At 35.4% G+C, this 24,769-nt stretch overlaps 4 protein-coding genes across 7 annotated transcripts; 3 read left to right on the top strand and 1 right to left on the bottom strand.

Moving 5' to 3' along the window:
- Nucleotides 1–495: 495 nt before the first annotated feature.
- On the bottom strand, nucleotides 496–2,401 carry LOC117233237. Its single transcript, XM_033493366.1, has 6 exons — nucleotides 2,369–2,401; nucleotides 1,957–2,152; nucleotides 1,721–1,856; nucleotides 1,336–1,485; nucleotides 1,075–1,204; nucleotides 496–956 (listed from the first exon to the last, which is right to left on the bottom strand). Exons 1-6 carry the CDS (start codon nucleotides 2,399–2,401, stop codon nucleotides 768–770), a joined length of 834 nt encoding a protein of 277 aa, XP_033349257.1. The 3' UTR covers nucleotides 496–767.
- Nucleotides 2,402–3,544: 1,143 nt separating this feature from the next.
- Nucleotides 3,545–9,306, top strand: LOC117233178 (YLP motif-containing protein 1-like). The gene is made up of 10 exons (XM_033493221.1): nucleotides 3,545–3,849; nucleotides 4,159–5,454; nucleotides 5,507–6,141; nucleotides 6,469–6,559; nucleotides 7,257–7,444; nucleotides 7,523–7,905; nucleotides 8,049–8,373; nucleotides 8,494–8,578; nucleotides 8,790–8,919; nucleotides 9,020–9,306. Exons 1-10 carry the CDS (start codon nucleotides 3,629–3,631, stop codon nucleotides 9,044–9,046), a joined length of 3,381 nt encoding a protein of 1,126 aa, XP_033349112.1. The 5' UTR covers nucleotides 3,545–3,628; the 3' UTR covers nucleotides 9,047–9,306.
- A 1,322-nt stretch (nucleotides 9,307–10,628) lies between these two features.
- Nucleotides 10,629–11,406, top strand: LOC117233455. Its single transcript, XM_033493778.1, has 3 exons — nucleotides 10,629–10,702; nucleotides 10,879–11,193; nucleotides 11,265–11,406. The coding sequence occupies exons 1-3, from the start codon at nucleotides 10,629–10,631 to the stop codon at nucleotides 11,332–11,334; spliced, it is 459 nt and encodes a 152-aa protein (XP_033349669.1). The 3' UTR covers nucleotides 11,335–11,406.
- A 133-nt stretch (nucleotides 11,407–11,539) lies between these two features.
- LOC117233177 (angiopoietin-2) lies at nucleotides 11,540–24,383 on the top strand. 4 transcript variants are annotated; one of them, XM_033493217.1, is made up of 11 exons: nucleotides 11,540–12,338; nucleotides 12,626–12,742; nucleotides 18,918–19,201; nucleotides 19,653–20,212; nucleotides 20,345–20,607; nucleotides 21,246–21,579; nucleotides 22,575–22,706; nucleotides 22,991–23,178; nucleotides 23,369–23,512; nucleotides 23,674–23,798; nucleotides 23,907–24,383. In XM_033493217.1, exons 1-11 carry the CDS (start codon nucleotides 12,253–12,255, stop codon nucleotides 23,999–24,001), a joined length of 2,328 nt encoding a protein of 775 aa, XP_033349108.1. In that variant the 5' UTR covers nucleotides 11,540–12,252; the 3' UTR covers nucleotides 24,002–24,383. The 4 variants fall into 4 exon arrangements, with proteins under 4 accessions (XP_033349108.1, XP_033349109.1, XP_033349110.1 ...); XM_033493218.1 differs by having other exon boundaries at nucleotides 11,540–12,742; XM_033493219.1 differs by lacking the exons at nucleotides 11,540–12,338; nucleotides 12,626–12,742 and adding an exon at nucleotides 13,236–13,291.
- The last annotated feature ends 386 nt before the right edge of the window (nucleotides 24,384–24,769 follow it).

Here is a 24,769-nt window from a genome sequence, read left to right as displayed (position 1 = left end):
AGAGACACAGATATATTAGATGCATATTCAAATAATATAGAATGGAAACTATTAATCGTTGAAACGAGACCACATCTGTCACATCTGTTACATATAATTAGTAGAAAGTAATTAACTTATATATTTTACCTGTTATACATTTTAATATTTTCGTCGTTCCTCTTCTGTAGGTATCTTAGAGATGCAAATATGTCTGTGATGCGCCCGTCCCCCTAAGGGCAAAAACCTTTCGAAGGTGAGCGAAAAGAAGGCGATACGGAAAGAGGTAAAGCTAGTAGGAGGGAAAAGGAAAGGAGAGTAAGCAAGACAGAAAGAATGAGAGTGAGAGAGAGTGAGCGAGAGAGAGAGAGAGAGAGGGAGAGGGAGAGGGAGAGAGGGGGAGAGAGAGATGGAGAGAGAAAGAGAGATTTCTAAACATAGTAGAAGATCAATATTGTTAGATATTTAACCATTTTCTGTTTTATTCTCTGTATCATTAAAATTACTCGTGTGCAATAGATATTTACCATAAGTACTTATTGCAAAGAATACTATTCGTTGGCTATACAGAAAAAGTTAATCGAGATTATCGAGATATCGTAACGGTCGTTTACCTCTAGATATGAAATGACGATTATATGAAATTTATTCGACGTGAATTGGATTAAACAGCTATTCGAAAAATCCCTTTTAATTGAATTTTATCTTAGATGAACGAATATCTCTATTATAAAATGTGTCTCCATATGCATATATCGCTTATTTTACCTTCTTTAATATCTCTCTCTTTAATATCTTCTACTTTTCCTTTTTTTCCAAGACATACGCGCACAATATAATTTCCAATTTCGTTGAATGATTCTTGCTGCATGATTTGCACGAAAATATTCTACGTTCGCTAAGAAAGCTCTCTTTACGTCTAACTCGCTTTCCTCCTTTAATCGTTTATATAAACTACGTTGAGCAACAAGGTGATCCTGCAATCGTACATGTATGCTTGGATGACTTTCTAAATGTTTCATTTTTGACAATTGATATTTTGATAACGCAGACGATAATATGTAACAAATAGATATAAAGACAGATTGTACAGACCTGAAGAATGGCATATTCTTCGTTCAACAGATTCTGTCTGATTCGAAGACTAAGTTTATACACATAAAGCGATCCGATATTCCTGTCGTATTTTTCAAATTGATCCAAACATCGTCTTCTCGCTTTATAACTGCGTGCCATTGCATTACATTATTAAATGTAACTAATGTTCATCATACAGTCATTTATAAAAGACATGATAAAAATAATGATAATAATAAGAATAGCAATAACGATAATAATAAGAAGTTTCTTCTTTACCGTTCATTGCATAAATCGTTCATTCTCAAATAACATATTCCGTCAAGAGATTTCAAACGAAGATCGAACCACTCAACCTCTACCTCCACAGATCTTTTTCGTACTTCATTCCTTAAATTTGTAGCGGACAACTTCGACGAGAATTTGGCTCTAAAATATTTACTTCTTGTAAAATATATTGTATATGTATACGTACACGTACATACATACACGTATGTATAGATATTCATTTCTATAATTGATATATTAAGCATAATATAGTAAACTGTATATTAGGTATACATTACATTAGGTATTACAACACGTATTTCAGATTCTATGAAACAATAATGTTTTTCACCTTATTTTCGATTTGCTTGACAAGAAAGGATAAAAAGTTACTTACGTTCGCATTTTTATCTTTTGTTTCAAACTTTCTCGAATATTCTTCCTTGCGAGTTTTCTTCTTTCCCAATTTAATTCAATACTTTGCAAAAATTGGTTCGAGTCTGATTTCTCATTTTCAAGTAAAATTTCCCACTCTATTGAAAAAATGTACGATGTTGTTACGGATCATCCGCTTTACGTAGAAACATACATACATACATACATACATAAATACATACATACATATATACATACGTGTCATTTCAAGTTTAGCTTTGTCAATGTTTCTTGTAAAATCATATAATTCAGTGTCCCAGGTTGTTTCCTTTACGAAATGCTGCTTCGAATTAGCTTTGATCAAACAACAGAATAACTCAACTTTTTCGAATAATATCTTTTTTCGTGAATAGAAATCTTGTTCAGTTGTTTCTCCAACTTCAACATTCGAATGCTACATACATGTATAATTTATTCATTACCGAACAAGTAGAACAAATTTTCATATAGAATGAATTATTAAAGTTAATAATTTTATAAACAAATTGTCTAGAAATGCCGTATGCGTTATCGTTCTTTCCTACACACACACACACACACACACACACACACACAAACACAAACACACACAAACACACACACACACACTGGTTGCTTTTCGACTACATACTTCTTTTGTGAGAACCGTTAAATATCCATCCATTTGGTCAACCTGAATTTAGAATAATATGTATATGCGTATATATGTGTGTGTATATATATATATATATATATATATAGTATGTTCTCCCTTCTTTCAATCAATTGTACAATTGCATAAAATGTGCCACATCGAATTGGACCCGTACACTATATGCGATCGTTCGTAAACCTACGTGAAATACATACACGTATGTATATAATCAGATTATTTAGTTTTCGGTGTCCATAGTTACGAGTTGATGATTACCGGATATTACGTACACGCACATTTGTTGTCTCTATATGACTTTCGTGAGGAATATCAACATGTAGATGTTAAATCGAACTTATTTTTAACGATAAACTCAATTCACGATTTAATAACATTTTATTTCGCATGATATTTAAAGGAACTAATTAAAATGAAAACTCGTTTAAATTCTTTAATACATATATACATATATGTATGTACCTATATACACGTGCCTGCGTAATTACATAGATGATTTATAATCGAGACCATTTGAGAATTCAGGAGTTGTATCGTTTTCTAATTTATAAAAATATCCATAAAAGCAAATTTATATTTGCAATTCAATTAAATTATTATCAAAGATTTCCACTTTAAATTTATATTTTAATAACCATCTTATTTAATGAAGATTAACCTGGAACAGAATACCAGATTTCCTTTCTGATAATATTAACGAATTAAATTGTATCGATTCCAAGCGCTTAAAATCAGTATTGTATCGTAAATGTTAGTGTCATAGAAAATTGTATTCGAGATTTGAAAATGATCAACGCTCTAAATTGTAAGCAGTATGCATAGTACATAGCACACATTTACATTTACATATGTACATGTATGTATACCAATAATGAACTGTATTTTATACACCGTGTTTCCTTCATATTTATAATAATCCAAAGAATATATTAGTTAACCTATATAAGCAATATAAGCCAATAATATTGCGTTGTTTCTTAACTAATCCCATCCGTTAACTAATCCTAATCCCATACGTAATAATAATGTTAATCGAAATTTTTAGTATGTTTGCACATACATAATTCGCTGTTCAACTCTGTTATCATTTAAGTTAAATTGGCTGCAGTTTGGTTGCGCTAGTGTTGCTGCTAGTAATACGCCAGTGCTGCTACGTGGATGCGATTGCCAGAATTATTAGTCGATTTCAAGTCCAAGTATCGTTGGATGTGTTGAGGAGTCGTCTGCGATACAATAAATATGGCGTACCGTGGTGTGAAAGGTTCTGATCCGTTTGTTTCGAAAACATCGCGAAATGAACGTTTTGCGCAAATGTCAAAGCAAGAGCAAATTATTCAGCAAAAAAAGCTTGAAATACAAGCAAAGATGCAAGAGCAAAAAGCAAAAGAAGCTGTGGAAAACTTGAAAAAGACAAATACGATAGCTCCGAATTTGATAGAAAATAAAACGAATTCTTCCAAGTAAGTAGAGCTATATCACTTCCAGAATAATTTCATATTTATTATTACGTGAATAGATTCCCTTTTTGTAATTTTTCGTATTAACTGTTAACACTTTAACTTAATTAGTTTTCATAGTGTGAATAAAACTGCAGTGTGGATGTCAAAATACTGATAACAAGCTGACAGGGTTATTGAAATATTTATGTATTATAGTAATAGTTTTAGTCTTTTTTTATTTGTTGTAAATAATCACCTGTTGATTTAGTACTTTGATTTAGTAATATCTTATATCTATATCTCTATCTAACGTCTTATGTTTCATTACAGAAAAGACGAAAACAAGCCAGTGATATCTCAAACCATTAATTTATTTGCTAATGATGGGAGCTTTTTGGATCAATTTAAAAAAATTGCAAGTAATAAGGTAACAGGAAAAACAGAGACGATGTTTCCTTTGAAGATAGAAGAAAAAATGGAAGAAAGTGCACAGGATAAGGAACGAAGAAGAAATAACGACAGAAATACAGACTGGGAAAATAGGAAAGACCGCAGGAGGGAGGATTCTCATTGGGAAAAGAGTTCTGACAAAAGACATAGCTCTTCTTCCATTCCGTCTCCTACTAAACGTTCAGCATCTCAAGGTCCAGAAGCTAGACATTCATTTAATCAAGTAACTTCTAACGATCAACGTATGCAGCACAGCAATCAACAGTTTCTTTCTCGGAATGGAAATCTATCTGCTGTTCCATCCCTTGCATCTCAACCTATAACGTATCTCACAGGTGTACCATCACCTAATGTGAGAAGTATCGTAACCAACGTACCTCCTCCAAATTTATCAAAAATGCCTCCTCCGAAAAGTATGTGTAGCACTTTCCCTAGACTGGATGACCAATCTGGAGATCCAAGAATGCCAATAACATCACCTCATACAGTCCGTCCACTTCCACCTCCACCTCCACCTCCTATACCTGTGCAACCTGTTCCACCAAACACCAACGTACCTCCACCAAATATTCATATTTCTCGGACAATGCCATCTAATTTACAAAGTTTACCACCACCACCACCACCACCTTCAACCGTTCCATTAGCATCTTTATTATCTACATCGTCATTAACGTTGCCAACGTCATCAACGTCGCCAACATCGTCATTGCTGTTATCATCCCCACCACCACCACCACCACCACCACTACCACAATCGTCCCCATTACTCTCATTATCATCTTCTTGCTCTACTTCTTCTGCTATCATGCCCTGTTGCCCCAATTCCTCCTCCTCCTTCTCCTCCTCCACTTCTTCCTCTTCTTCGTTTACATTGACATCAACAACACTACAACTACCTTCATTGCTAAAATCGCCATTGCCGTCGCCATCGCCATCGTCATCGTCACCGTCATCATCGTCCTCGTCATCGTCCTCAGCATCATCGTCATTGACGCCATCGTTGTTACCGTCCTCTTCGTCATCATCGTCGTTATTATCCTCATCGACATTATTATTATCGTCGTCGTCGTCGTCGTCGTCGTCGTCGTCGTCGTCGTCGCCGTCATTGTTGCCGCCGCCGCCGCCGTTGTCGTCGTCGTCGTCGCTACTGTCGCTGTCATTGTTGCCGCCGCCGTCGTCGTCGTCGTCGTCATTGTTGCTGCCTGCCGCCGTCGCCGTCGCCGTTGTCGTCGTCGTCGTCGTCGTCGTCGTCGTCGTCCTCGTCGTCGTCGTCGTCGTCGTCATCGACGTCGTCGTCGTCGTTACCGTCATCATCGCCATCAACTTCTTTGTTATCGTCCACATTATTGGTATCATCAGAATCGAGTACGCGACGACACTTAGCTTCAACCGGACAGCAATGCGGTGTACCACCTCCTACACCATTACAACCTATGAACTTGCCACCTCCAAACATTCCTCCTCCTAATATGTTACCAACAATGACACAAATGCCACCAAGCATAATGTCGATTCCGGCTACGCAGACAATCGTGGTCAGTGTACCGAATGCGTCAAACGTGCCAAATGTCCCAAACGTTCCACCGCCAAATGTAATACCATCTGTGATGATGTCCGCTCCACCACCAGTCCACAATGTTGCCTCGAATATGAATTCAATTCCAGCGCCCAATCTTAATATTCCACCTCCGAATGTACCACCCCCTTCCTTAATTCCAAACGCCAGACCGCCGCTTTCTTTAATGTCGACCAGTTACCCTCTTCCTAATCAAGTCGCTCAGGTACCTATGGGACCACCTAATGTACAAGTGCCACCACCAGTGAGGCCATTGACTGATCTACAAGCCTCTGAACAGCTAGGTACGATATGTCGATTATTTTCATTTATTTCTTCGTTTCGACGTATCGCCGCGTGTTTATATTTACAAAGAACAAGTTATTTCCTGTAAAATGGATTACTTGTTCGCGCAGTCCAGAATATGTAAGTGTGCGTGCGTATGCGTATGCGCGCGCGCGATACGCCGAATACAAGACGCGTGGGCGAATACGAAACTTGCAAAAAAGCAAATTCGTGCTGATCATTCGTGTAGACGAATACGTGTTCTACACTACAGAAACAAAAACAAAATCCAGAGTTTTTAGCGTTGTTACGCATGTCTGACAAAGGCTTCTAAGTGTGTCCCGTAGAGGCTGAGCAGCTGGCACGCATCGTCGCTGACTGTGGGGATGAAATCGAACAAGAAGCACGAGAGAAGAATGCCCAAGATCCTAAATTATGGTAACTACTGTCCTCTCTGGTCCCCCATCTATAGCGTCTTTATACGTGTAGCGTTTGCACATATCACATTTTCTTTATTTCACCTTACGTATCGTTCGTTCGTCTTTTTTGTACAACATTGCTCTATTTTAAGCACTAGATACAGCATCTAGGTGTAATGTATTACGATGCTTGCTTTGTCTGTACCACTTCTCCATTCTCTACGTCCTTTCTAATCAAGTAGCGAAATCTTATCGATAATATTTGATAATAACGATACGTGAAATTGTAATTAAAATTTGACCAATAAGTTTTTTAATTATACATATATCGTGCGTTGATGTCTTTCGTGAAAACGTGAATGTCTTTCTTCATTTCTTATTTACAATTATTTATAATTACTATTTTATCCTCCGTAAAACAACATACGTTAGAGTATTAGTTCCCCTAATTAGTTTATAAAATATTTCTTTTATAAAATAAAGACGATACTTAAATTCTTCAATGTAATTGCCGAATCAAAAGCTTGACATATTGGACGAACATACGAATATACGATTTGTTTTCTTATAAAACACCTGTTATCTTCTATTCTTTCTTCTTATTCTTTTTTTCTTTTATTTTTTTTTTCTCTTTATTGTGTCTCTTTTAATCTAAAGGAATTTAATTTAGGAGACTATGTTACTCGTCAGAAGTTTTAAGTTTTGTTTTAATCAAGGTTTCTGCACCAAAAGCAAAGTGCAGCCTATATGCAGTACAGGGGATTGGTGGCAAAATTTCGCACTGAAAAATCCGTTAAGGAAAATAAAAACGCCGGCGCGGAACTCTATTGTCCGGAAGAAGCTCTCAGCGATAATGACGATAGCGATCAAGGTCCTACCGCTAACAAGCATGTTTCACCACAAGGTATATATAATGTATATTTATTTTTGCATCGTGTCATCGTCTACCATTATTGATTGTAATTATTTGTACATTAAACAGAAAAGAAACGAGAGAGAGAGAGCGATAACAATTCTACAGATCGATCAAAGGAAGACAATAAGGAAGAACGTAAACGAAAAAGACGTAGCCGATGGGGTGATCCAGATAATAAGGTGCCTGTAGCAGAAATGAACACGTTAACCAGCCATAATAAACAGCAAAGTAGTAGTGGCTTTTCACAGCCAGGTATCGCGATTCCTGGACAAATTGGACAACCGGCTGTTATAATTCCATCACCAAAAGTGCAACGTACGGAAACAAAGAACCCTATGTTAACTAAAATATCAAGGAACGATCCAGCCTTGATACAATATGCTCGGCAAACTTTTGGTACGTTAGATCTCACTGAAGAGCAATGGAAAAAAGCCGAAGATCATTACAAGGTGACAAGATTGTTTATTTTAAAATTGTTTTATTTCAAGCGTTCATTTAAGATTTAAGATTAAGATCGAGCTTAGTACTTTGTTAATTCAACTATGTGTAATTTCTGCCAACTCACTCATCGTTTATTCTAACTTTCATTCAGATAAATCTTCTCTACCAAAACTTATTAAGAAAAAGAGAAGAAGTAAGACGTTTAGAAGCACAGGGCAAGCACAAATACGAATACGACAGTGACGAAGAGACGGAAGGTGGTACTTGGGAACACAAACTCAGATCTGCCGAAATGGAGGCTACTCAAATGTGGGCTGAAGAATTGACGGCCCAAGCAGAAGGAAAGCATCATATTGGTGATTTCTTGCCACCGGATGAACTTAAAAAATTTATGGAACAATATAACGCAGTTAAGCAAGGGAAGGAACCTGACCTTAGCGATTACAAGGAGTACAAACTAAAAGAAGATAACATCGGTACGCAGCTTGCCTTTCTTTGCGCGTGCATGTATTTACATATATATTAAAATATATATGTATCTTTTTGTCAGTAAGTTATGTTTGACAACCAAATTAACGAAGTTTGCAATTCTTTAGGATTTCAGATGCTACAAAAACTTGGTTGGAGCGAAGGACAAGGATTAGGTAGCGAAGGCAATGGTCGCATCGAACCCATTAATAAGTAAGTAGTTCCTGACTGATTACTTACTTATTATATTCGCGTTGATTTCACATATAAACATATAATACATGTGAATTATTTCTATGATAGAAGTTTGCCGTATTATTGAATTTCCTTAGCATTTTATTTGATCTATCTGTGACCATTTCCTACTTTATTTATTAATACCAATATCTTCGATGTTGTACCGACATTTCTCATTTTTCTATAGAGCAACCAATAGATTCGACAGTGCTGGTTTAGGTTCCGAAAGACCGGATGGTGTATCCAGGGACGACGATGAATTCGATGCCTACAGAAAGAGGATGATGCTTGCCTACAGATTTAGGCCTAATCCTTTGGTAATTTTGTCAAACATCTAAAAAATTTCGGAATACCAAAGTTATGTTTCATATGTTTAACCACTAATCAAATGTTTATTCTTCTTCCCTTTATTTTTAGAACAATCCTCGAAGACCTTATTATTGAGAAGAAGGTGACATTAGTAGATCATATTCGAGGCATTATATATCGTGATGTTCCATTTAGTTGGAAGATAAATTGTCATTATTTTGTACATTTGAAATATAATACTGAACGTACAGATTACAGTTATAGTTACAGTGACATAATAAATGAAATCCCAATCTTGTTTCTATTTCTATAGATGTTTACTCTGTTTTTCTTATTGTATGTATGTACGATTATGAATGCTCATTAGAATTATTAAATGAAATATGAACTGTGAATGTTTTGTTACATATATTATTTGTACGTAGGTTTCATATTTGATGCACCGTGCGATATGTATTGGATTGTAGAAGCATCGATTAAGTACAGAGTAGGCGTAACATAATTATATGGGGCTTTGTGTCTCACAAATTCCAACTGAATACCAACTTCAAAAAAATCAAAGTATTTCCTATTACATTGGACAAGCGTGCTTAAGCGCTTATACATTGATCGATCTGATTGTTACATTGCCCTAATATAGGGAATATATCACGCCTCACAGGTCACATGGTCCCCCAAATATGGGACACGTAAAAGCAGCGACAGGTGTCAGCTCTATCCTGTATTCAGTCCGTGACAAAACATTCCGGTTAATTTGTGTCGATAAATGAAACAATTTTACCGATCTACATACATACATACATATGTGACGATACCTATGTATACTTGAATTTATAATGTACTCTTCCCCGTTCCCCTCTGCTTTCTTCCTCTCTTCATTTTTATACTACTATCTATCTCATTGTCAGTCTGTCGGTTTACTATTTTTCTTGTACATCTTCTTTCCGATCGTATCTTGTTACTTTTTCCTTTATCGCATTTACCGAATTACTGTATTGCATTCTTTTTTTCGATTTTGATTAAATTCGTTATTTAATCTTTTTCATTTCTTCATTCTCATCGTTGTCGTTGGAATTTTAATGCATATTTCACATCGATGCGCCCTGATAATCATGGAATGCACATTTCACAGTAATACCGAGTATGCCTGTTCTCGTTTCTTGATCAACAATTGTATCGACGTCTCGATCAAGGTGAAAAGTCTGACACGTTCTCTTAGAACGTAAGATCATGACATTCTCGAAATATTTCACACAAGTTCTCTTAGATTCGGAAAACAATGTTTTGATTTGTTCGTAATCTCACACGAAGAGTATAGATACGAGATAAAAGCTCAGCTATAAATAACTGACGACATTTATCTTATTTAAAAGCAATTTTCACCTTTGAATTAGCTTACCTTAATAATAGTTGTTTCCTTGATCTTCATTTTACGTTTAAGTTATGTAATTTTAATTCTCGTTCCAACTATTCTCTAACACATTTTAATTAAAAGATAAATAATGATTTATAAAAAGATGATTTATAATCATTACGAAAAAAATGAAAGTTATCAATACGTTAGATGCAAATATATTAAATATTAGATAGATATCGATGCGATATAGATATGTATTTACAAATTGATATATCATACGCAGGTAATGTTCGGTTTATCCCTGTTTATTTCTCAATCAACTGTAATCGATATTGTCAGAAAGTCAAAAGTAGGAGTAAAATGGCTGTTGGAACTGTTGAAAGTTTGGAAGCACGAAGAACGGCAGCAATAAGAATTAAAACAGTATTTACGATGTATGTAGTAGTAGTATAGAATGACGGGATAACTCGTACTATAGATGTACTCAAATAAGCGAAGGGGCAAGCAATGATGGGAACTGACAGTCGTATTCGCGTATGGTCACATACATGTATGTCTTCGTTTTATAAGTGACGTCATCTTGTTCCTGCGATAGGAACTTCTCCTGGTGACGCTGGCAACGATATCAGTCAAGAAGGGGTAGAGTGGTAGGTAGGGTGAGAAAGAGAAGGGCAACGCAAAGGAAGGGGAAGAAGAAGTTGCAACGAAACGGAACAGTACGAATTCAAACGGATCGAACCGTTTCAGATCGGATCATAGCCTTACAGAGGGAAAGGACGGAAAAAGACCACAGAATGGTCGGTAGATCAGTGGGGAGAGGTACAAGCACTCTTTCAAAGCGGACACGTATGTACGTGAAAGTAACTCTTACTATTCAGCGGCGATCGGGAACTTGTTGGTGCTTTATGGTGTCGGCAGTCTGGTTGTTTGTATCGAATTTAAAATACGGTGCGCATAATTGCCTATTACTGTTGTGTATTTTGCTCGTTATTTCAGGAGACGTACAAATAATAAAGTGAAAAACATAAGAATAAGGAAGGGTGATGCACAATCATATATGACATAGAGTTTGTCTATGTTTCAATTCATATCGAACTTATATATCTAGGAAGAAGAGAAGAACGGATAGATCATCGAACTTGGAAGAAAACGGAACAGGTGTCATACGCAACATTCGGTGCGAAGTGCGCGTAATCATCGAGATTCAAAAGAATTAAATAATGGTTCTGATTTTGTCTGTGGAACAGTTGCGCACATATAAATACAACAAATTGACACGGTCTTTTGTCTTTCTTTTTTAAGTCGTTTCTAAGAGACATAGTATACCGCGCACACCGACATATACATTTTGTTTCATTTTTAATACGTTTATTTTTTATACGTTTTTTTCGTCCGCTTCTCTCGGAAAATCTCTATCTGTCAGTGCACAGAAATGAGACATTGATTATACTAATTACTCATTTACCGTGTGTGTGTGTCTTCATCAAGGGAATGTCAATGTTCGTAATGACAACGGTCGTGTATATTTCGATCAAGGTGAACGAATATTAAAAGTAGAGCGAAACCAACAGAACAAGTAATGATTTTGCTACAAAGAGAAAAATGAGAAAAGTATAGGATTCGATTAAGTTTATCATCTCATCTTATCCTTGGTGCGTATACGAAGATCAAAGTGTTATATCGAAGAGGATCGGGAATAAACTCCGCTGTGATCACTCTGAACATTCGTTGTGATAACGAATTGTTATGAAACAATTTAAAATTGGTAATGGCGAAAGAAAAATCTTTTCGTGTTTGTTGCAACTTGTAATAGTTGTGTTTTCTTTGCCGAGTGTTTCGTGATTTGTGCTTCGATCAAATTGGTTTTGTTCCAGTCGAAAAGAACATTTACATTCTCGCGTATATATCTTCACTTAGAAACATTATCGTTGGTGAATTTACTTATTGCTTTGTACATATATATATAAGCGTTGAGAATGAATGGATGTTCGGCTTAAAAAGAAGAAGAAGAAGAACTTGCATGCGAACAACTAACCGAACATTAAGTGATCTTCGTCGGGAGTGCCGTGGGTACGTGAATTTTTAAAATCGCGTATTTTTCTTCGTTCCGTTCTTTATCTCTGCCGTTCTCTCTTTCTTTTTCTTCTGTTTCTTCTTCTTCTTCTGCTTCTTCTATTTCTTTTCTTCTTCTTTTCTTTCTCCTTTCCCTTTTATACTTCCTCGCCATTGACATTGCCGTTAAAAATATCCATTCACTCCCATATCTTTCATATTCCTTTCATTCTCTGCGATTGTTCGATCATGAGAGAAGCTGTAGTACTTGCCACATGTTTATTGGGTATCGTGTTTGCTGGAAGTCCTAGACTACCCAGGACCTCTGCCGATGAACGTAATACCCGTAACGTTAGTAACAATGGAGGCAACGTTACTGGAAACACGATACCGATACCTAGCCGCAATTCCCAACGAAATAGGTAAGTTGGCATAAAAAACAATAAAGTATATTAATTAACATTGTTTTTTTTTTTTTTTTTGTAAAGATCAGAAGTTGAGAATAGAGTAAGATGATAGGCATTGTATTACTTAAGTTCATTCGATAGATTGATCGATGATAAATATTCGAGAAGACTAATTTCTTTTTCTTGTTTAATTTTGCGAATAGCATATAGTGTATAACATATGTGTGTGCGTGCGTGCGTGTGTGTGTGTGTGCGCGCTCGCGCTCGCGTGTGTGTGTACATATTCACTTAATCGTAGTTGACCAACGGACAATCTGTCCGTACAGCTTTCCTGTGTTTCTTGCGTGGTGAAAAGTTAAAAAATCGAATAATTCTTCTGGAATTTGTTATTCTGAAACAAGTACAATTTAATTGTGATTCGCTCGTTTGTGTAGCAAATTTGTACCACTTAATATTAGGAATATGAAAACGAGTTATTTGTTTAGAACGAATGTGGTAATAAAAATAACGCCGATTCAAATAAAATTGGTTTGAGTTTAATGCTTTGATCCGACGACTTTAATCGTAAGAAATTGAACCAAGAATTTCCGTTATTGTACTGAAACAGGTTTATACTCGCCTTTTTCTTTCGCTTTCTCTTTCCATCCTCTCAATTCGTGCAGCGTGTAGCAGCATACATCTACAATCTGCAGTATACAGCTATAAATCCCTCGTCGTCGTGTTGTCTCGCCTTGTGTTGTCGTTCTATTGGGGTTCATGCTAGACTTTCCCTTATGTAACTTCGCAGAACAACGCGAAAGGTGTTTGATTCTTAATAATAGTAGCGGAATTGCTAAAGAATATTTTGTCACTTATGTAATAGAATTTTATGAATTTTATCGGATCGTTGATTGTAAACCTTGTTTTCTTTCTAGAAATTACATACTGGTTGCCTTCTCATCTCGCTTTCCACTTACGTGCCTATTACATATTAGCCAAACTATCTTTTCTTTTATTTATTTACCATTTCATTTATCGCTAAGAACTTGTCAACAATAACGAGTCTGTTAATTCTTGTATTTGATACACCTTCTTCTAACGACACTGCACAAACCACAACTAATAATTAATTAATCGTCTAATTAAACTGGTAGGCAGAAGCTACACCGAGATTATCTCCGTTGTCTAGAAAATTGTTTTGTTTTAGCATCTACAAGGTTTTATTTTTCAAAAACAAATCTTTAATCTTGATTAACTTGAATAAGTTGATCAGTTTGGTTTTTGTGTAGCTTAAATAACTTTTGGCGCGTAAGATCAATACAATTTCGACAATCACACCCAAATTGCATAATATAATACAATATTTAAAATAGTATGAACAGTCAACGAGAAAAACTCAACAACTCCCTTCGCGCGCGCATCATTCTCTTTTTCATGCGTAAGATTTACATGTGTATGTATGTACGAGTATAAGATGACAAATACGAAAAACCATATATTCTCTCTAATGTATGTGATAATGTATTGGCTGGCATATACACTAGTGTTTTCTTTCTAGTCCATTTGAATTAATATTTTTTCAGGAACAAATTGATAGTAAAAATATTTTTGCATATTATATAAAGCGACTTTGAAACAATTTTCCCCCGATGCTTTATAAAAGAAATACCGATTAAACGAAAGAAACACAACCTTTTTTCACATATCGTTTTATACCTTATACGCTATTTGTTGTACATGAAAAAGTTTCAGTAGAACTTTTCAAGTTAATAAAATTATCTGTAAAATGAGACTCGCTGCGTTACGATAAGCCCAATTTTTATATTGTAAATTAGTAAAATGTGCGAAAAAGTACATTTTTCATAAATCATTTATAACTAGTTAAAGTTGTCGTGCAGTATCAAGGCTCTGTAAGATAAGTAAATACTATAGTTATGTCGAAATAGAGTACCAAATTTGTCCATCCGTAGTAGCATATGTGTCAGTGTATTTTCTGTTTATGAACAAGAGTCTTGGGTGAGTTTAAAGGTTCCATGCACAATTGCGTATTCGAGGTATTGCGAGGTTGCAAGAAGAACACCTGTCATGTCATAACTTATGACTCAAATAATTGATATTATTTTACGAAATAGAACGATTGTTATTATTTTATGTAAGTGTTGCCGACCTCCTCGTGGCGACTGGTTTTTAAAGAAGCTAAGCTCAATACATTGATGATATTCATCTTTAATTGAATTGTAAGACAGACGGACATTCCTTAGAACCTCCCATGTGCAGTTGGGCCACGGAGTTGTATCCCGGCCTCGGCCCACCTTCCTTCGTATACATCATATGGTATACACAATAAACAGAGAATAAGCGTCAGGTTTCGGTCAGGTCACTCTATCTGGTCGCTGGAAACTAATACGAACGCATACGCTGCCGCGAACGTACAATTATTACAGGCAGTACTACTCACTGTAATGGTATCGATAGTTTTTTGCTCGGAATATCTTGGAAATTATGGCCGACAGACTCTTGCATGTATAGGAAAAAGTTGTTCAAAATGTTGAGTCTTTACAAGAAAATTAAACATATTCAAAAATCACTTAAATCTAGTTTTCTAGAACTGTAAGTTTTTAACAGTTTCACTGTAAACATTTTATTTGTAAGCCTGCATCGCAATGTCTTCATGATTATCCATCTTAAGCGATCGATACTAATCGGAAAGTAGGTATATCAATGTCAGACTCTATCAAAAATAAACATAATATGTAAATAGATTGCAACGCGAAAAAAGACGAGAGACAAATTCATTACAAGTTTGATGATACCTTCGCAACATTTCTATATGTACGTTTACGCTTACTTACCTTTATGCATAACAACTTTATCGATATTAGTTCTTAATAAATATTGCTTCTGTTGCCCGAAGTATAACACGAAGGTTGCAGAACGACGTAATAGGAAATTCGTAAATGTCAGGTATACATATATGTATACACGTGTTACATCTACTACCATTAGTCGTTCCGCTAGAATCATCATGGTATTCGTCTCGTAATTTGTTACCTTTCTTTTTCAATCTTACGGAAGTTATCAGTTGTGGAATGTCGTCCGTTGTAAGCGCTCGTTGTAATTCCGCTTCCACCTTTCAATAGTCGTTGTTAGTTTTTGTTCGTTGGTTTCGCTGCGGAGTACTTTTACACTAGGGTAATTTCGATAATATTCATGCCCATTTTCGTTATAAGCTGGTTAAAAATGTGGATCAAGTAAAACAATTATACAGTTATAGCTTAATGAATTAAATTAAAACATGCGTTCTATCATGTATGTTTATATCGTAACCTTTCTTTCTCTCTTTTTTTTTTGCAACGTCATGGACCTTATATGATACAATTGTATTTGAAAGAATAACGGCATTTTCTGTTTTCTATGAATCGAAGGACCGATATCTATAATAATTACGCTTATGGTATCAATTATTCTTATTGAGACTTATTTAAGAGGAGCATTCGTGAAAGAACAAAGTCTTATAATTATTTAAGGTAACCTTATATAACGATGTCGGCATAATAATCGAAACAACAGAAATATCAGGGATTAACATTACGCGATACGTTTGAGATGATAGAAATTTTATAATAGACAACTTCATTTACGTATAGATAAGGTATAAAATGTTAATCTGACAATTTGATAATTAGAAGGAAAGTAAAGGGAACGATTTTTGGCTTAGGAACACGAGATCTGTTTATTATTATAATTTTTATAATCATATGTACATACTATACTTGTCGATGAATCGGCAATAGCTGCAACGAAGTAGAAATTAATACAATAAAATTACGTTTTAAATTTCATTCTTCGGTTAGAATCGTTCAAGTATATGTGAAGAAATCAGTGAGAAGCAAATCTCGTCAGCACCAAATACGTACTTGTATAAATATTTGTTTCTCATTCAGCCAATCGTAACTACGACAGTAGACATAGTCGATCATCGATCGCATTTAAGCAATACTAACCTCAGCTGCCTATACATTTGATCGAATTGCCAACCATTTTTCAAACAATCAGTCGACGATACGTCGAGCATGTCGCACTGCAGCAGCAGTATCGTCGTGTTTGTTAAGGTCTCTCGATCAAAAATTTTACATAAAGTTTATCGCTGCTTCTAACAACTGGGTTTGATAGATGTGACCTTTGAGAATACTTTGTTTTATTGTACCTCGATGAATCTGACATTAATGATTGTAATATCGTAATTCTAAAGAATTAAAAGAGAGAACTCAACTTTTTATATTGTAGAAATAAAATAACTTTGCCCGAAAGAAGCTGATAACTATCATAAAGTATTTTTATTATCGGAAACGATAAAGTAAACATAAGTTAACTTCACAAACTTTGTTGTGGCGCTTGCAACTGTGCATAGGAATGTATAAAAATATAGCAGATTGTCCTCTGTTCATTCTATTATATTCTTATGATTATGAAAGGTTTCGTCTCATCATATCAAATCAGTTAAATAGGATTTAAAAAGTATTCCTGACTAATAATTCTTATTAATCACTTGTCATTAATTGTTTTAATTCATTTTTACGTAGGAATAATTTCATTATAGCACGTAGGACTATCAAACTTGCAACGAGCGGCCGTTTCAATTACAAGGCTACAGGGTCTCGGCCGATTGCTCTTATGTGCAATGTGTAATTTTAATAATAATCGTAGATGTTCGTCAATTTGAAGAAAAAAAGGAACAACATTTCGATTTATCCGTATTTTAGGCACAGGTGTACAACGTCAACGTAAACTGTAATTTACATGAAAATATTTAGAAGAAATATTAGCGAAAAAGTAACAGATTCTAATATATTATTTAAACAATTCACTATTTCAGTCGCCAAGAATATGTTAGCGTTCATCCGGAGTATTCATCCACCAGTGAACTGGTGTAAATACTCTGCGTTTTTCGTTGTTCACTTTCACTGTGGAGGAATCATCTATCCAGCGATCCTCCAATGCGAAACAGTACAAGTTTGGCTTTATCTATGCGAGAGCCATAAACTCGCATACATACGTATAGGTAATGTCATCATGCCCGGTACATAAAGCTGCCAGCAACCTAACCGATACCAAGATAAAAGGTAGCAAAGGTATTTTTTCGAATATGTACATATCTCGAAAGCTACAGCCGAGCAGGGCCCCAAACATACGTAGGAAAAAGTTGTTCAAAAACCACGATCCTGACAATAATATATTTGAAAATCATTGAAACTGGTAAACATAGATCCCCTCGTTCGAATAATTAATAATTATGATATTCTCCTACTCTCCTTACAAGCTATATTTATCGTACCTGTATATTTAGTAAAAGCGAGTAAGCAAATATTTGCGAGTCATTTTCTTTCTGTATATATTTTACTATAATTCTACATTCTATAATCATCGCATGTTACATACTATATTTATATTATAATATTATTATTATAAATTACATTTTTATTCGACGAATAAAACCAGAGTAAACCAGAGAATACACGCACGAATACGAATACGAATATCGCGTGTGCGTTACGAAAAGAGAATAAATGATAAAATTTACGAAAATATGATGTAATTCTTAATAATGTATATGTATGTTAATTATTTAAGTATGTTGATTATCGTTCAGTAGTCGTGTACATGTGGTAAAAGTAATGATAACAATGCCGTTATATTTTACACGGATACAAATTCTACAAATTTAGGCATTACACTATAAAGCTTACAGATTTGTAAGATTCGAAAGGACCGTAATAACCATGGAGAGTACGACTGTTGACCTACCTATGGATTGCGTAAAATTACAGTTTACATCGTAACGAGAGAAAGGATACATCTGTGCAAGTTGTTTCAGATTCAGCTTTATCTTAGATCCGATACTATTTTATATAAGATAGAGCAACATTTTCCTCATCTATAGCAATGATGTATCGATTATCAATATCGTTTAATTTATTTAAAGAAGATGAATTAATTTTGTAGCTTTTTGTAGCAACTAATATTAATAAAATTTGATAATTTGTTCATATTTTGAAATTTCTATTAATCGTCGAGATAGTTAAGATGTAACGAATCAATGGACGAACATTCTTACTTTTGTATTACTCGAGTGAAATGAAAATTTCTTAATTGAAATTAAAACGAATTTCATTCTTTGATCGTAATACTTTTCGGTACTTTCTTTTTTCAGAGAGCAATACCTCTTTAACGTTTTCGAGGTTATAGTTTCGACTTTGGAATCAAAATTACAGCGCATTGAAAATTTGGACAAAGCGGTGGAACACTTGATGAGAAGAGTGGAAGCTTTGGATTCACGCGTGAATGATAATATCGATAAAACCGATGCAGTTATTACAAAGCTACGAACATTAGATCTAAAACTTTTCAATTCTCATCAAATTGAATTTTCTTCAACTGAATCTGCATACTCGACAAGAAGGAGCGATGATAAAAACGACAGTGAAATCAGAAGCGGTACGTATGTATGTATGTACATAAAATGCTGATACGTAAAAACAGAAATTCGTTAACAGACGTATCTATAGAAGAAGAAAAGGAAAAAAAAAAGAAAAAAATATTGGACTGATCGAATCGGTTAGAACAAACATGGATCGCAACTACAAATTGTCGTTTGAATTGTATTACATTTACAGCCGGTTTTCTTTTATCTATATCGTTTACTTAACAATCGTATTTACGTGTATTTTATAGGTATGCATACATATACCTACATATGTACACACGTATACAAGCCTGCTTTCCCTGTATTTCCCCTCTCCCCTCCCCCCGCCCCGCCCTTTTTCGTTTTCTTCGTCTTTTTTCCATACTTTTATCTTTTTGCTGATGCTTCTTCTTCTTTTCTTTCTACGTTTGCTATTCGCTGTTCAACTTTATCGTATAAATTGGCATTTATTTGGCAAAACAGGTTCGAAATTACAAGCAATCCATCAGAAGCGAGAAAATCCATCAACATCCGATGTCACTCTTGGTGAAAAATTATTGTCACTTGATCAAAAAGTATCGGATATAGATAATAAATTGATCGATTTGAAACATCAATTGGATAATAACTTGTTACAAAATGACGACATAAATGCCGAAGCCAGCGAAAAAAAGCCAGTCAGTATGAGCGTAATCGAAATCACTAAAGCGATGAGTAACGAAGTAATAAATCACATTACGATCGAGATAGAAAATTTAAGGCAAGCGACCAACAATATGGACAGAAAGTTACAGTTTCACGTAAACTTGGTTTCCGATCGTTTGGGAACTATTTACAACATGATGAGTGACGTGCACGATGCGATATTAGTGAGAGGAAGTACGAACGGTCGACCGGCGTTCAACGTTACAACAACAACAACAACAACAACAACAACTACCGAGCCGCCACCACCAAGGCAGAGTAAAATCGATCGACTCGTCGAACAAATATATCCAATGTTGACTGTATCGGAGAAAATGGACGAAGTCTGGAACGTCGTGGTAAGCTGAGAAGATGTGGCACAATTGTTAATTTCACTGTTTACCGGCCGTGTTAATCACGTTGTATGACCGCATGCACTTGTCCACTTGACGGCATTCCATATAGATAGGTATGTATACTTTTTTCGACAGGTTGGCACGAAAAGTTCCGTGGACGATCTCTTGCCAAAATCCGATGAATTACTTACACAAACGCAAAGACAAGAAAGAGCGATCAGTGAAATTCATGCGGATTTAAGATCGAAAACGAATAAGATTATCGAAAATTTAGAAGGAGTGGAGAATAGACTTCGAAAGCAGGAGGACGATGTAGCCAGCCTTGCTCAGCGTCCAATACCTGCGGAATTGCTGCTGGATCCCACGATCGATCGCCTTGTCGAATACGACTCCAATAGGTTAGTTTTCCTTCTTTGATATTTTATTCGTTTGCTTTTATTATCATACACCATGTTACGAAATAATATAGAAACCGAAGGCATTTACGACGTTGTCAGTTCCATTCCATTTTTCGAGAAACAATCTTTTCTCTCTAATAATAACAGACAATGTACATACGTATCTCTATCTTTATCTGTTTGCTTTGTTCCGTTCGATGAAAAGAAATCTTTCGTTTCGTGTAATGTGAAAGAATCGTATTTCGAGTTGATTGCATCTGTTGTTAGTAAATATTCAAATATATTATTATACATAGGTATATGATGCGTGAAAGAACGGTGTAAAAGAATATTAGTACAAAAAAAATGAAAATGAAATAGATAGATGATAAATAGATAGATAGATAAATAGGATGATACAGATAGATAGACAGACACAGATAGAGATAGATAGATATGATAGATAAATAAATAAATAAATAAATAGATAGATAGATAAATAGATAGATAAAATAAATAAATAAAATAAAATAAATAGATAAATAAATAAATGTAGAAAGTGTAGCAACAATATACTACGTTCAACTAACGAGACACCATTATTACATTGCTATGTAATCAATATGTTTCATGTAGAACGAATTTCTTTCGATTCACAGATACGTTGGACTCTCTGATGACATTGCAGTTGAAACAACCGTTTCACCGGTCAATCCGACTACCATCGTTTCGTCTGTGTCGATGTCCATGTCTTCCTCGACCTCGTCGAACGCCGTATCGATCAATAATTTCATTAATTCAAGCAATATAGCTGGTTCCACTAATTTCTCCAACTCGACAGCCAGTCCTTCGATAGGCCCGCCATTATCCCCGAGTTCGCAGCGATCATCGTCTAAAAATCGTGGTGTTATATTTCCAAGTGTCAAAAACAAACCAAGTCCAGCAAATTCGACCTTTACCACCGATGCATTCCTTAATTACAAAGATGTTAAGGTAATAAACAACAGAAACATTCTCAACCCGTACCAATTAACGTCACTGGTAATCGGCACCGTTCAAACGAATTAGAAACAGTCTTTATATAGTATTTTATATCTTTCTCATTTCTTCTTTGGTTTTTAACCAACCAAAGTGGAATAATCGATATACTGCATGACTTTTATGCAAACATACTTTTTTCTTTCTTCCTCTCTCTTTTCTATAGTTTAGTTACCTTGTAAGACCCTGTAATCGAATAAGCGGACGAACACGATGAAACGGAAGAAGACGAGAGAGAGAGAGAGAGGGAGAGAGAGAGAGAGAGAGAGAGTAAACGTAACAACAACGCTGCTGTATTTCTATGTGAAGAATGTGTAGACAAGGGGAGGCCCGATTACTACGGAAGAGGAGGGATTGTGTAGGCAGGGGGAAGGGGGGACGGGTCGGGGAGAGAATCCTAAACATATGCATTTTATCGTTCATAAACATACACAGTATAGTTAAATCACTTATAGAATACACGACATGCCCCCACGTATATGCCCACTTTCTTTCACGTACATATCGTATGTGCTATAACACAAAGAAATGTTTAGATTTGAAAAATTTATTACCTAACATTTAACATTCTGAAGATTAACATTCTGAATGTTTCGTTTAGACGGTCATTTTAAAGTTGCTCGTAATTACTCGTCTCGTCAAACTGTAAATAACACACAAAGTCGAATACGGCTCGTAAAAAGTCTCTGTCGGTGAAATTTTGATTAATCCTTTCTTTATGGGAATTTTGAAAATCTATACCATATTTCCAGAAGAAATAAAAAGAAAGAAAGAAAAGTAGTTTTTATATGTATCATATAACAATATTTGTAGGAAGAGAGAAAACTACTAATCTATGTACGTAATATGTAACAGAGTGAAAAATCTACGCAAGAAAAAGAAAGCGTTATTCCATATTATCAATGCTTACAATACACGATGATACATGTACATATTGTTTAACGTTACAGGGCTATTCATGTGTTGATTTGTTAAATGCTGGCATGAGAGATAGCGGTGTCTATTATCTTCAAATTCGTGGAACAACCTATTGGTTTCTCAAGGTTTATTGCGAGCAGGATATCGCCGAAGGAGGTTGGACGGTAAAACAGAGATTCGTCCAAATACTATAATATGTATATACGCGTGTGCATCATGCATCGAGATAGAACCGGTGTGATAGAACGGGTTTCTTTCCAAAAAAATATATTTCGCAATGTAGAATCAATGTAGAATCAATGTAGAATCGATAGCTTATACTATTAGGTCGTTACAGAAAAAGAATAACTGTGCGTACAATAAACAACCGCGTTCGTTGGTAAAAGATATTTAATCTTACTACTTCTTTTATCTCATAATTCGAAAAAGAATTTCCACTTTTCCCTAGGTTATTCAAAGAAGAGACGATTTCGGCGAGCCAAGAGAAAATTTCAATCGTGATTGGGCTGATTATAAAAACGGTTTCGGTGATCCTGCTCGAGAGTTTTGGCTTGGCAACGAAAACATATACATGTTAACTAACAACGAAGATTACATGCTTCGGGTGGAACTCGAAGATTTCGAAGGTAACAAAAGGTAAGAAATATCAAAATTACAATTGCAACTGATTTTGGATGCAAAGTTCGGACGCTTTAATGTCTGTGTAGAATAGATCGGAGAGGATTTCAAAGACGATTTTCTCTGTACATTTAAGATATAGAACGTTTCGGAACATTCGTATACCCGTGCGCAGACAAAAATTATATATGTATGTACTTTCGTTTAGGTACGCACAGTACTCTCACTTCAAAATCTATTCAGAAGGAGAATATTATAAATTGGAGATTGACGGTTACGACGGAAATGCCGGTGACTCATTAAACGATCCATGGTACGGTTCGAACAATAGTCCGTTTTCCACGTACAACAGGTAACACGTTATTTCTTCATTAGAATGTTAGAATGCATGAAATGACAATTTCGGTTATGTGAAAGCATAGAGCAAAAAGCAATGAAGAACGGATAATATCGGATAGATTAATCGTAATAAGAGTCAACTATTCGTTCGAGACGATATTTCATTTCACACAGGGACAACGATAGGTCATCGTTGAACTGCGCTTCCATGCTAAAAGGCGGATGGTGGTGGAAATCGTGCGGACGAGGATTAAACGGTCTTTATTTGAACGATCCTCAGGATTTAACCGCTCGACAAGGTATGATTGCTTACAAAATAATGTCGTCACGTACAACCAGCCATTCGTGTTTCGTATTATCCGTTTAACGACAAAAGACAATTCTTCCTTTCTGTTACTTAATAAAAGGCATCGTATGGTTCCGTTGGAGAGGTTGGGATTATACTTTGAAACGTGCCACGATGATGATTAAACCAAAAGGACCAACAACAGCAATGATATAGACGATTATAACGATATAACAACAACAACAACAACAACAACAACAATAATAATAGAAAAATGTTTTCTAGAAGACGCTACGTCCGTAATGCTCGGTACGATAACGGATGGCGTCGTTTATCAGTTACCAAATATACATATACACGTGTAAGGATGTTTGGAAATGTCGAATGAGAAAATAATCTTTTACCGATTATCTGTTCTCTATTTTTTTTATTAAATACATTTTTGTTTCTTACTTGCTTCGATCCCGTTCTAATCAATAATTGAAAACGTACAAAACGATTCGTGTAAATTTTCCTTAAACTGAAGAAATTAAAAATATATGCGCATTATATATGTATATGTGAAGAATGGACGATATAAAGTACGAACTCCCTATGATCATGTGTTTTATTCCATTTTATATATATGTAGTATCGTGGAAAAAAGGTCTGTGGCGGCATTTGATAACAAATATCATCACTCGACACTAACTAGTGTCGGACGACGGCAGCGCACTGGTTTTAGTGCCTTAGGTTACGAAAGTTCGGAACCCGGGTTCGAATCCCGGCGACCGGAGTCCGATTTTTCTTCCACGATACAAAAAATGAGAAGACCGTACCCAGCTGTACCCAGCAACGACATCTACAGCCTTAAGTATTCCGATATTACATATATATATCTGTATAACATGTATTCGATTTATATATATATCGTAACATTTCTTTAGTTTATATCCATATTTTATATGGATAGAATTTCAAATATGAATTACAATTCACTCTTTT

The sequence above is a fragment of the Bombus vosnesenskii genome, unplaced genomic scaffold (assembly GCF_011952255.1).
Source record: "Bombus vosnesenskii isolate JDL3184/JDL3185 unplaced genomic scaffold, Bvos_JDL3184-5_v1.1 scf7180000013295, whole genome shotgun sequence".
Lineage (NCBI taxonomy): Eukaryota > Metazoa > Arthropoda > Insecta > Hymenoptera > Apidae > Bombus > Bombus vosnesenskii.
Note: the sequence above shows the minus strand (reverse complement) of the source record. Positions and strands in the feature narration are given on the sequence as shown.

What these genes read in the sequence shown, in the direction of transcription:
- LOC117233178 (XM_033493221.1), top strand. Translation starts at nt 3,629, where the DNA reads ATGGCGTACCGTGGTGTGAAAGGTTCTGATCCGTTTGTTTCGAAAACA. An exon ending in CTGTCATTGTTGCCGCCGCC is followed by an intron (nt 5,455 to 5,506) that starts GTCGTCGTCGTC and finishes GCCGTCGCCGTT; the next exon opens with GTCGTCGTCGTCGTCGTCGT. An exon ending in CGCATCGAACCCATTAATAA is followed by an intron (nt 8,579 to 8,789) that starts GTAAGTAGTTCC and finishes ATTTTTCTATAG; the next exon opens with AGCAACCAATAGATTCGACA.
- LOC117233177 (XM_033493217.1), top strand. Translation starts at nt 12,253, where the DNA reads ATGTTCGGCTTAAAAAGAAGAAGAAGAAGAACTTGCATGCGAACAACT. An exon ending in ACGAAGTCTGGAACGTCGTG is followed by an intron (nt 20,213 to 20,344) that starts GTAAGCTGAGAA and finishes TTTTTTCGACAG; the next exon opens with GTTGGCACGAAAAGTTCCGT. An exon ending in TTAATTACAAAGATGTTAAG is followed by an intron (nt 21,580 to 22,574) that starts GTAATAAACAAC and finishes TTAACGTTACAG; the next exon opens with GGCTATTCATGTGTTGATTT.
- LOC117233455 (XM_033493778.1), top strand. Translation starts at nt 10,629, where the DNA reads ATGGCTGTTGGAACTGTTGAAAGTTTGGAAGCACGAAGAACGGCAGCA. An exon ending in ATTAAAACAGTATTTACGAT is followed by an intron (nt 10,703 to 10,878) that starts GTATGTAGTAGT and finishes CTTCTCCTGGTG; the next exon opens with ACGCTGGCAACGATATCAGT. An exon ending in ATGGTGTCGGCAGTCTGGTT is followed by an intron (nt 11,194 to 11,264) that starts GTTTGTATCGAA and finishes TCGTTATTTCAG; the next exon opens with GAGACGTACAAATAATAAAG.
- LOC117233237 (XM_033493366.1), bottom strand. Translation starts at nt 2,401, where the DNA reads ATGGATGGATATTTAACGGTTCTCACAAAAGAA. An exon ending in TAACGGTTCTCACAAAAGAA is followed by an intron (nt 2,153 to 2,368) that starts GTATGTAGTCGA and finishes ACATGTATGTAG; the next exon opens with CATTCGAATGTTGAAGTTGG. An exon ending in AAGAATATGCCATTCTTCAG is followed by an intron (nt 957 to 1,074) that starts GTCTGTACAATC and finishes GTACGATTGCAG; the next exon opens with GATCACCTTGTTGCTCAACG.